The sequence below is a fragment of the Lepidothrix coronata genome, unplaced genomic scaffold, assembly GCF_001604755.1.
Source record: "Lepidothrix coronata isolate B3197 unplaced genomic scaffold, Lepidothrix_coronata-1.0 Scaffold22, whole genome shotgun sequence".
Taxonomy (NCBI): domain Eukaryota; kingdom Metazoa; phylum Chordata; class Aves; order Passeriformes; family Pipridae; genus Lepidothrix; species Lepidothrix coronata.
The window spans coordinates 1,933,499-1,945,778 of NW_016690202.1; the positions used below are offsets into that span (position 1 = coordinate 1,933,499).

Genomic DNA, 12,280 nt, shown 5'->3' on the forward strand with positions numbered 1-12,280 from the left:
TATTCAAACAGTAGTATCTGCTCTTTGCTGCATTTGTTCGTTTTTCTCAGGGTATCAACACTATGAACATAATTTCCTTCACTAGTTTTTTAAACTATCTGGTTCTTTCATACGGTATGTGAGGACCGTATATATTTTAAAACAGCAGTCGAGAATGTGTGAAGTCAAATATACTGAATATGAGAACTGGAATGTTGAAGAAGCTTGGGATTGAATTGTTGAAGTCAATGGAAAATTGTCAAGGCCTTGGATTTTAAGAGAAAAGAACTTTGCAGTAGTTCTGAAGTCTTACTTGATTAAGAAGCACCTAAAAAGAAATGTGTTAGGAACAAAAATTTTTGAACAGTTGACAGATGATTTGGTCAGAGTAGAGTCAAAGGGTAGAGCTGAAAAATTGCAGAGCTTTTAAACATCACAAAAGCATAATAAAACAAACAGCAGTGGGTTTATATGCAGGGCAGCAAAAAAAGAAGCAAGGAGATCATGGAAAAGTAGTGTAGAGCGCAGTATGCAAAAGCTAAATGTTTATGTTCCTTAAATCCTTTTTCACTAAAAAATTAGCACATTTATTATAAGAGCAACAAGCTATGGCTGATGGGCTGTAAACAGCAATGGTCACGTGTGAAGAGGCAGGGGGGTAGTTAATTTAATGCCCTTGAACAGAGAGGACTGTTTCAGTCTAGGATAATAATCTCTGGAACCATGAAGTTAGTTTCCATTTAAACCATGTTTGATGCCTGCATTTATACTTGAGGTGTTTCTGGTACTTGTTTATTTTTAGATGCATAGTTGGATGAGGGGGTTGGGGATAAGAATCACAGGTATTTTTTATTAGAGGTGATTGTTATGCTAAATAGCTTAATAGATTTTTTTTTTTTTTGAGAGAAACCTGTTTTGAGAGAAACCTGTAGGGATAGGTGGAGCTAGCTGATGATAAGCCTTTCCAAGCTGAAAAGAAAAAACAATTGTTAACAAACCTTATAGAACATTATAGCTAAAGTATTGTATATAGAGCCTTTGTGTCAAAGTACATTTTACAGGAGCCACACGTATTTATTTTTCTACTTCCCTTCCTGACTTATTTTTCAGACCACCTGGGAAGCAGATGGTTTCTCCTAGGCTCTCAGAAATGCATGTTTTATCCTGATAGATTTTAATTGGAAAAGACATTGTTTATATTATTCTGCTACAAGGTATTCTTAAATGTGGTCAGTCTGTTTGGGGAAATGATTCATTAGGATTTCCTTTTCAGTAAAACTGAAAAAAATTTCCTGAAATACATATTGATAAGACGAGTGGTTAGTAGGCTCTATTTTTATAGTTTCTCAGTTTGCCACACATTATGAACTATGTTACATTGGTGATGTTTTGGGTGATGTTTACCATTCCATATGTTTTGTTGGGTACCATTGCCATGTTCAGCAGAATTTTCTTAATAAAAAGGGTTTGATTACACTCACATGGAAGCCTAATTTCTGCATGCATCTATGCATCTACTAGCATTAAAATAGGCTACAAAAACTTTGGACTACTTTTCTGAATGTGTTATTAATGTTTTAATATTTTTTCTCTTGAAGAATCGTTTTGAAAAAGCTGTTGTGTTCACTGTAATTGAGCTGCAGTGAATAGAAAAGTCAGCCTGTTTTCCTGCAGTCTTTTATATAATTTTGAAATATGGATAGTTTGAGGTGTTCAGATACATATTATACTGTAAGCATAAATACTGCAGAGCTAAAATGCAGATTTGATGATGATGCATGTATAAATAGGTGTCTCTACAGTAGGATTTTAAAATCAGCTACTGTTGACCTACTAATACAAGTATAATACAGTCACTCAGCTGTTAAAAACCTGATCCACTATTTAAAAAATATACAAAAACAAATTGTCTATCTTTCTGCCTGATCTCTTTTCAAGTGCTAACACAATGGAAACAGTGGGTGATCTGTCAATGCATTTGGATTGTCAGTGATGGTTTTGTATAAATATTGGGAGGATAAGAAATAAAATTCGCACAGCAGAATATGATTTCATCTGCCTTTTCTCTGCAGCTCCATGGCTCATGCTGCGGTGTGAAATTCTCATTTTACACACTTTGCAGGTGGAGCACATGAATTATGCATTGAGCAAGAGAAATCTCCTGCTTCAAGTCCTATATGCATTTACCAGGTTCTATCTCTATTACCAAGATGAATTGCAAATGGAGAAATGTTTGATGGAATATACCTTAACTTCTTTGTTTAGTATTCTGCTTTTTCCATAGTAGGATTTCTTGGTAGGAAACTGTTTGGGTTATATTGTAGACTTAGTTTTAAGAAAAAAAGATGAAAAATTATGTTATAGAGAAGTGTCAGACACGTCAGGACATTTTTATTGTCCTGATTTCAAATGCAAAGCTTTTTTTATTCATTAGAAATATCTGCAGTCATTGGCTATTTATTATTCCTAGATAGCCAATCAATTTTCTTTTCTTGGAGAAACCAAATTAAAAAATAATCATGTTTGTAATAGGCAGGACTCACGTAAATAGATTTCTTTGGTGTTTTGTACAGAATTGCACACAATTAATGTATATACCCATATATGTAATACATATAAATATGAAAATATTTGTGTGTTTATGTGTATATAGAGCATGCACTCACATATAAGTAGCTGAGTGCTTTCTTAAGCTTGACACACTTGACTGAAATAGAAAATAAGACATGATCATACTTTAGCATTAGCTTTTACTGGATTTAATTAGCTTCTGATTTTGCATTTCCCAGATGGTAGAGTAAGGTTTGGTTTTGGTTTTGTTTTGTTTTCTATTTAGTGGTGTTATTTGTTTGCTTGTTTTTATAGTATAAATATAATCTTCCAATAAAGTGCGCAGTGGAAGTTTTTCTTACCATGCATTACCTTGATACAAGGATTTTTCACTTGTACCTTATCTTAGGACCATTTTACTTTGTTTTGAAGAAATAAATTCTCTTGAAGGATTTCCCCCTGATTTTTAAAGATGTATTATGTAATAGAATCAAAATAGTATCAGTCCAGAAATAGATTTTATCTTACGAAAGTACATAACAAGCTTTGTGATATGTACTCAGTAACAACTCCAGAATGGCAAAATAAGTAACAGAAAAAACAAACTGAAGCATACTGTTCATGTTATTTGTGACATAGAATGTCTTAGTTGTCTCCAGTAAACAGATTAACAGCGAAAGGGTTCCTTGGCTCTTACTCCTAATGTTTTAAAAAGTTGTACTGAAACATATGAAATTCTCGTCCTTGTGCACCTCTCATGTGGGTGAGCCACTTCTTATGGACTTTATTGGATGCATAAAGCAAGGGAATGAAGAAATCCCATCTCTACTGAAATAATTAGCAAATACAGAACTGTAGCTAAAAATAACATTTGAACCTTTGTCATAGTTGAAGGTAGAACTGTATCTTATGGATAAGTGGGGACAGGGAGTGAAAGAGTTCAGAAATTGAGGATTTTTTTAAAATATGTTTGCGGTTTTTTTAAGTGGGTTCTCCTTTACTCTGTTTTGGCTTTTGAACAGTTTCTGCTTTAGGAAAAAAGTTGATACATGGTTTATAGTAAAAGTGCTGCAGGTGAGAACTAACCCCAAGATTCAGGGCTAAATATTCACCAAATGGGGCTATAAAATGGGTTGGAATCCATTAGAAGGATTGTTACAAAATTGTTTCTCTGACATTTTATAAACCTGAGTAATTATGAAGTGTACTATTTTTCCTTATTTCACATATTTAAAACAAGAATAGCCAAAAGAAGCTTCATGACTTGCTAATAAACACACTTTAAGAAAAAAGGCTGGTAGTTGTGAGCAGAATGGAATTCAAGAAAGTAGGTTCTGCAGCAGAGTCCCTCAGTAATTCTGGACAGATATATAAGACATGGAATAACATTAGCACCATAGCCATGGATTTATAGGAAGAACATGATCAGTAATGTCATCATGGCTGAGGTCAAGCCTGGTAGTCATTGATATCTATGGCTTCAAATAGTGACGTTAGCTAGTTCCTTTAGTGTTCTTTGGAGGGAACCATGGAATTTCTCCCCAGAATTGGAAAAAAAAATATACTTGTCATTATTGTTAGTTTACAACTGACCATGAGGCTGAGAGACTAGAAGAAAGGGATTGCACCTTGAGCAAAGAGGTGTCATTTTATTCTATGGTGACAGCTGCTGAGTTTCTGAGAGGACTCTAAACTCTTGTAGAAGTTTATATCATTAGTACCTGAAATGCTCAAGAAATGGAGGCCCATATGGTCATAAGGAGTTTTGCTGATTTATTTAGACCTGTTAATTTATTAGAAATGGTAAAATATTTGTACATATATGCATTTGCCTGTCACATACTGTTGAGGAGGAAACTGGTAAACTAGAAAGTTCACGTAAGTGTGACTCTGAAAGACTACATTTAAATTACTTGCAGTACCTTGGGTAGTGAACAATGTCTTAAGATCTAAAGGCAGTTGACACATTTTCTAAAAGAATGGCAAAGCCTTCTGTTTGGTAAGTGAGTCAGAGAAAGCAAAGGCAGAAGGAATTCTTCAGCTGACCCAAATGAAGGCTGCTTAAGTGGGGGTAGGAACAGCATGATGACAAAACTGTTGTGGCTACATCCAAAGATCAGTCCTTTATACTAAACCACCCTCTTGGCAGCCTATACTGAGCTGTGACACACTAAATTCTTTCCTGAATCACCACTGTCTTGACATGCTCTGGAGGTATGGCCAACACTCACTCTTATTAGATTTGTTTAGAAGTCTTTATTTAGGTGTATTGAAACAAATTTTGTTGAAATACTCTGTTTGCCAAGTTACTGAGATAACTCTATTACTTCTCTACTCTAAAGAGCACTGCCAATTCTTATTACACTACTGACAGTTCTTATTTTTAGAACTCATCTTAAAGCTTAAAATTGGAATTTCTTTTGTGACAAAAATCAACTTAGTTTTATTTGTCTAGCAATTAAGTAAAATCCCAGTAGACAGCTGGACAGGATTCCATGCTCCTAGATAAGTGCAAATAACACCTGTTTCTTGTTGAATGGATTTTGACCTGTTCTTCATATGGAAACAGAAATGTTAGTACCCAGATTTTTTTGTCTCAAAAAAAATGCTGCTGTCTCTGTTAGTGGTCTCAACAGATGTATCTGATCTGTCACCTAAAGTTTTCTTTGCAGCAACAATGATTAATACTAAACAAACACATTGTCTTCAGATATTCAGTTGTGGAATTTAGGTTCTGTTTAACTGTGTAAAGAAATCTTTCTCACTATGTGAATTCTCTGGATCCCAAGCCCTGAAAATGAATATATTTTGCTTTATGAAAGCAGTAAAAAAAAGCACATTTTGCTTTATAAAAGTGTTAAAGATTTGTTTTTGCTGATATGATGAAAGATGAAATATTTATATATTTTGACAGAAAGAAGAAAAAACAGTACAAGACAGAAAAACTCCAAATAAACAAGACGTGTTTCTCTTAGATTTAGATGATTGTAAGTATCTTGATTAAAGCCTCATTTTTCCCATGGCATAAATTCAATTCCATTAATTCATTGAATTTTAAGTGTCTAAAACATTGATTCTGTTCATTTATTGTACCGGTTTCCTGAGAAAACAAAATAAATGCTTAGACTTGCAAGTTATTTTTAAGCACAATTATTACAATATGAGATTTTGTTTGGTTTTTGTAACTGAGAAATTGTTTCAAACTTTAGTATGTATTGGCATGTAAAACATTTACTTTGAGAATTTTTATGTGTTAAGACTTGTCTTCTGTCAAAGTGGGCTTATTTTCTCATCCAGTAATGGATGTTACTTGTATAACACTGTACAATCTATGAACCAATCACATTTTTGAAGAACAGTGTGAAATTGTACTCTTGGAAAGGTCAGGCAGAGCTGGCACTGTTCTTTGACTATGCTTTTAGTACCCTTCTTCAATTTTACTTCTATAGGTGCAGTACCTTAGAAATAGCATTAACATGTACTTTGCACTTAACTTTTAAATGAAAAAGTACATATAAAAGTATGTATCAAACTGAAGGATAAAATAGGGGGGAAATGGGAAAGGAGGGGAAAATATTTTTAATATAAATTGTATATGTGGTCTATACTTATATTAGTTGTATTTTCACTGTTTATGTTGAGTATTAGGGCTATATGTCTGAAAAAATAATATAATCTTCAATTAAGGAACATAGATACAAGGATATAATAAAAGGTTATAATAATTAAATCAAGATGTAAAGGGGTTTTTTTGCTTAATGAAGAAATATAATTTTCTGTCCCAGTATTTACATTTTTTTTCAATTTAAATATCAATTGCCCTTTTACTTCTAGTCTGTCCTGTGACAACTCCTGTGACAGTTCCTACAGCAGCTGTTTTATCCCCGAGTTTAACAGCAGACTTAGAGGGATTAAGTCTGTCAAGTTCATCTGTCATTGATGTAAGTAAGCTTTATAAGGTGGGGTGGGTGGGTGTTAATTTAAGCTTTTCACATACATTGAGATCATCATTAAAGTGTTTTTTTTTAAGTTCTTTCATCTATAAAGGTCTTGTATGAAATTCTGCTTTACATGCAAGTCTGGCAGCATTTTTCAATCTGTAATTATGTTCTGAAATGTGGAGAAAAGTATGAATGTTGCATGTCTAAGAAGGATGCTTCCAAGAATTTTTAACCTTCTCTTTCAAGCTTTTACTTTGCCTTAGGGAAACTTTAATTCTCAAATTAACTATCCAAACCATGCAAATCTTTCAAATGATCTAATTGCTACACTATCAAAAATAAGCTACAAGAACATCACATACTTGGTAATACTCAGCCTGTTTGTTTACCAGACATGCCTCCAATTATGACATTTTGCTACTTGGAAGTAATTTTTCATGAGTATATGAAGCGTAGCCCCTGGGTGCAAATAAAAAGGGTATAGATTTACAATCAGTGGTGTATCAGCATGTGTCATGATTCATTCTGTTAGTGCTTTGTAGCAATTTCCATTAGGGAATCTCAAAACTATAGGTATAATTAAGGTTAGCAAACTCATGGAGGTAGAGAGCATTCTTTGTTGTGGAAAAGGATAGTAGTTTGTTCTTTTTTGGTTGGGTTTTTTTAGTCATTTTTGTATGTCCAATTTAAATTTGCAGTTTAATAAGAAATTGCAGTGGTATGAAATAGGATATGTTTCCTTATGCAAGTGGATGGAAGTCACCAGAAAAAAACACCAGAGTCACAGATATTTTTCAGCCTGACCTTGTTTCTAATGAGGCTGGTACGTAGAACCTACACTGCAACTCTAAAAATTGCTGGTAAACTACTTTGTGTTGGTCTTGGGAGCAATAGTTTGCAACATCAAATACTTGTTATGTAAAGGAGTTACATGAATGATTTGACTCAAGAAATAGATGATGGTAGCTATGATTGAGTTTCATGTTTGCAGGCTTCAAAATTTAGTGTTGAAAAGGTAGGCTTTCTGATAATTTGTTGGATATTAGCCTTATCTAAGAAAACTGAGATGTAATAAAAATTTCCAGTAACAATCCATGAACATGCAGTCACTTCACATGACATGTGGTGGTTGATGTGTCACACAGTCTGAAGATGCCAGAAGTTCTCTTTCATGTTGTTTTGCAGTGCAGTATACTGTGTTAGGTGGTAAGTCTGTGTTTAACTGCAGCTGTGGTGTTACTCCTGTGATTGCCACCCCATGGTTGGCTCCTTGCCGTCCCTTATGGCTTCAACAACTCAAAACACATGCAGTCATATGTTTTCCTGGGTCTGGATTAGCTTAAGAATGACTCTGGTGTCTTTGCTTTACTTCAGAATTATCACCTTCGAGGATAAGTTAAGGATAGCAATCAGTAATGTCAGAGGCTTGAGAACACCCCCTGCTTGCCAGTGTCCTTTCATCATCTACACTACATGAACACATATTCTATTCCCATATTAATTCTTGTTTTCCTCATGATTGCTACTGTTCATTTGCTAAATTGCCTCTCCCTATTCTTCAGGTTGCTACAAAGAACAAGAGGTGTTAGAAAGAGCTAGAAGGTTAGGCTAAAGAATAGTTGTTCCCTATGAAAACATTGAATGTGCAAAATGCCTCTTCCTTGGTACTGCTGAGTTCCTGGTAACCAGCAAAGAAGCTGGAACATTCTCGCTGCTCTGGAAACAACACAAATTATGTAAGAACTAATTCTTGCAACCTGGATGGTGATTACATGTTTTGGTCTGTATTCTGTTGTTCAGATCTAAGCCATTGCCATTGATAATTGCAGATGTACATGAGGTCCTTTGCTGGGCTTTCTGCACCAGGGACCAACAGAAATTAAACACTAATGTTAAAAATCATTCTTTCAAATGATATCCATATATTGTAAAAAGTCTTGCATGCATGCAAGTAGTTAAATGGCTATTGTCCTATGTTGTTTAGTACCATTGGGTAATTTTCTAAAAATCAAAACATAAAACCAGCTTTATGTGGGAATGTCTCTTAAAACAGTATTTTGAATTTAATCTGTGATGACTGATTCTAAAAATACCTTAGTAAACTTCTTCTTCCTTCAGTGAGAGAGAAGATGAATATAACTGTAGGGCACATGCCAAACTAACAGTGAGAAATTAATTTATTACTAGGCAATGGAGAGCATGGAGTAAAAATAGATAAGTACAGTATATGACCCTAATATCAAAGAAATGTAGCAGCCACTTATCTTGGAATATGTCAAGCAGTCTATTATTCAAATCATTCAGCACTGTAATTGGATACAGCTTTTAGAAAACTTACAATTTCAAATTCATAGCTGTTGAACATTATAGAAAGCATAAATACAAGAATGATTTTACAGTAATGGTAAAACCTACAAAACCAAAATATCCTTGAATAGAAACTGCAGTGCATAACCTAATACTTTGTCCTGTGGCTCATTTGGTTTTATCGTTTATGTTTACATATAGCACATTTCCCCCTCATATAAATGCACACGTGCATATTATAGTTTGTTCCAGGAAAAACAAAATTCTCTTATAATTCATGGATAACTTTCTTCCAACTGGATGCAAAGCGTAGTAAATCCATATGCGTGCTTTTGTGGTTCATCTTCAGGTTCAACTGAACCGGGTAACTGAGGTCGCCAGAGGCTTCTGTGTGGCTTTTCAAGGTGTACATGCAAGTGAAGTCAAAACTAAGTGCTTGGGGAAACTGCAATTGGCATCAATTGAGTTTTGGATGGATAATTTACAGGCTTGAAAGATATGTGAAGATGCAGTGCAAATAAAAGACAGGAGGCAAGAGAAAGCTGCAAGCTGTCAGTGTGAAGCAGTTATTGGAAAACACTGGAAGTGGGTGTTGTCCCCTAAAGGGGGGTTATAAAGTGGGAAAGGAAGAAATTAAAAGAAAAACTCATGACTGACATAAGGACAGGAAGGGTTATAATCTGCTGCAGAAAATAATATTTTGAGCAGAAATGGTGAGAGGAGAGAGAGGAGAGCCGTGGTAATGCAGAGAAGCTAAAGAGGGGAGTGATCATCTGCTCCTACCTGTCACACAGCTGATGAAGAAAAAAAAGCTAAACCACCTGTTCTTTTCTCATTAGGATTTTAGATGGTAAAAATGTACAAGGAACTGCTCTTCTAAATGTGGAGAGCCCTGAGTATGCTGCATAGCATAATTAACTGATAAAAATGACCCATACTTTTATAAACAAAATTAGTGAAAAGGAAATACTGCTTTGGTAGCATGAAATCTTTTGTGATTCAGAAATGTTTAGTGCAAGGAAGTACTGACAGCTGGATATGAGCTCTGGTGGTAGCAGCAGTTGGATAGGGCAAAAAGTGTGTGAATGTATGGGTTGAGTTGAGTAGGATTTGAGGGGAGAAGGTAGTTTCCCTGCCCCAAATAGGATAACTTAGGGTAAAGGTCAAGGGTGACTAAGGGAAGCTCATGAAAAAAACATGTAGCAAATAAGGGGAAAACTCTTGTTGTAGTGTGGAGGTACTTATGAAAATATTTGATGCAACAATTTAGAGTTGCTGTTAATTATTGTGCTTTTGGAATTAAGGTGTAATTGTAGGTGGTACCACTTTATTTACTAAGGTTTCATTTAGTATGTCCAGTGTTTCCTCACGATAGTAGTTATTACCATAGTAATATGTTTTTATTGTTTTACTACTCAACTTTCCAGAGAAACTGTTTAGGAAGGGAGAAGTAAATCATATTGTTTTCTGTTTTGTGTCTTCTAAAGAACTTTTGACTGAGATCCACTTTGAGAACTTCTTTAGACTGATGATGCGTAAAGCAGAAATAATAGCTTTTGTCAAAAGTCAAGGTCAAGCTGCAGACCTGTCAAACCAGGTGATAAATACATTTAATTTTAAATTGAGTACACTTACAGAATTCCTTGAGAAATAGTAAACATGAACTCCCTCAATATTTAAGTAGAGATATTTTCAGACTCGGAGAACACCTTTAATGGTATTTTAATTTCTAAGTTGTTGACATAGTCTTTACAGGGGAAGACTTTCTTGGTATTTAGATGGCTTTGTCGATTCAGGCTGTTTCTAATTCCACTGTAGCAAGTCTTAAGACTGAATCTGAAGTATATGCTTCTGTTTGAAGCATCTCTGCTTAGAAGTACAAGGAACACAAGAATAGCAATAATGGATTATATTATGACTTTAGTCTAGTCTGTAGTTTGCAGGAAGGGTTAGCATGAGGTCTTTAAGAATTTTCAAAATCCTACAGTAGAGAAATAAATAGTAATTCTTCTAAATAGTTATTGGCATGCACTGAACTTCATGAGTCTTATTTTTTCAGAGCTTTACTAGCAGCAGTTATTTTTTAACTATATACCTTTGTCATTCATATAAGCTCACCTCAGGAATGGCTGCATCAGAAGAAAAATGAACTTGTTATTGTCATGAAAGAGATGTAGTGCAATCACTTGTGATAGCAGCAGACTGTGGGCGATGGCACTCTTCTGCACATTGTTCTCAGAGAGCTTTTTATCAACTACCATTATTTTTAAGTAATTATTTTACATTTCTGTACCTATATCCATACTCTCTTAAAATTTTTTACTTGGGCAAAAGGTTATGGTTTTAAATCAACTTTCAATGTTAGTCACATCTTCTCTTTTGTATTAGGATAACACAAGCTTATTTTTTTATAGTTTAGCATTTGCCATCTTGTTTTTTACTTCCTATAGGAAATGTCTTATCCTTTTGCTGTCTCACCAGAAGAGAACTTTTTCCTTTGCGTTCAGTTATACTTCTTCTGAAGCCTACTATTTTATGTACAGGTTGAAACTGGGAAAGTTTGTTCTGGGGAGGTGAAGGGATGTGTGCTACAAGACAGCCTACATATATCCCATTCCTGTGCGTACTTAAAACTTCTTTGTGGTGTTGACCACAATCACATATTAAGCAGAGATGTTTTCGCAGTTCTGCCTGGTTTTCTCTCCAGCTTCATTTCTTAAAGTGGTGTCTTTCCATGTGGAACAGTCGAAAGTATTTGTGTTGTCTCTGTTTTCCCCTCCCCTAGATTTGTAACTAGCATAAGGCATAATTGAAACCGCTTTTTATAATATCATATGTTAGTAGGGTGCCTGGGAAAGTTTGTATCTATGAAGCAAGTGAAAAGGCATGGTCTTAAATTTAAGAGTTAAAAAATAAACTTTCTCTTAGTGCTGCCCAAAATTCAGCTATGCGGCTGATTAGGTGTGACTGATGCATGTGGGAAGGCGGTGTGGTCCAGTGGATACAGAACTGGGTGTTACATATGGAAAATGAGTTCTATTTTTGGCTTACTACTTGCTGTGAGATCTGGAGGGAGTAACTTAATCTTTCAGTTTTCCATCTGAAAAATGAGGATAATGATGCTTACTCACCTTGGGAAAGCACTCGGAGATCTACAAATGAGTGTAGCTGCTCATCAGCAGATATTAACCATTGCCAAGCCAAGAAGAAGAAATGAAACAAAGACACCCACCCCACCCCCCTACTTGATTTTATTTTTCTGTTGATGTCAAATTGCTGTATAGGCAAGTGATGTGTTACATCAAATATTTGAAAGCTATAATGTCCTTTCAGAAATTGCTTCCACATACTTCTAAAAATGTTAGCTTGAAAGAAAAAAATTATCTACCATGACACTACCTTTTTAAGTATCATTTCTCATCTATTCTTTAATTGGAAATCCATTTATAATATTTGTAACATTGAATTATGTTCAAGCCTTAAAAATACCCATCTCATGTTTA

At 34.8% G+C, this 12,280-nt stretch overlaps 1 protein-coding gene across 3 annotated transcripts in view; it reads left to right on the forward strand.

Annotated features, from left to right (window-relative positions):
* Positions 1–12,280, forward strand: part of AP3B1 (adaptor related protein complex 3 beta 1 subunit) — a 147,645-nt gene that overhangs the window by 87,348 nt on the left and 48,017 nt on the right. For all 3 annotated transcript variants that reach the window (XM_017808082.1, XM_017808080.1, XM_017808083.1), the window contains exons 21-22: positions 5,444–5,516; positions 6,364–6,470. In XM_017808082.1, the coding sequence (XP_017663571.1) occupies positions 5,444–5,516; positions 6,364–6,470 (180 nt within the window). The remainder of the gene's footprint in view (positions 1–5,443; positions 5,517–6,363; positions 6,471–12,280) is intronic.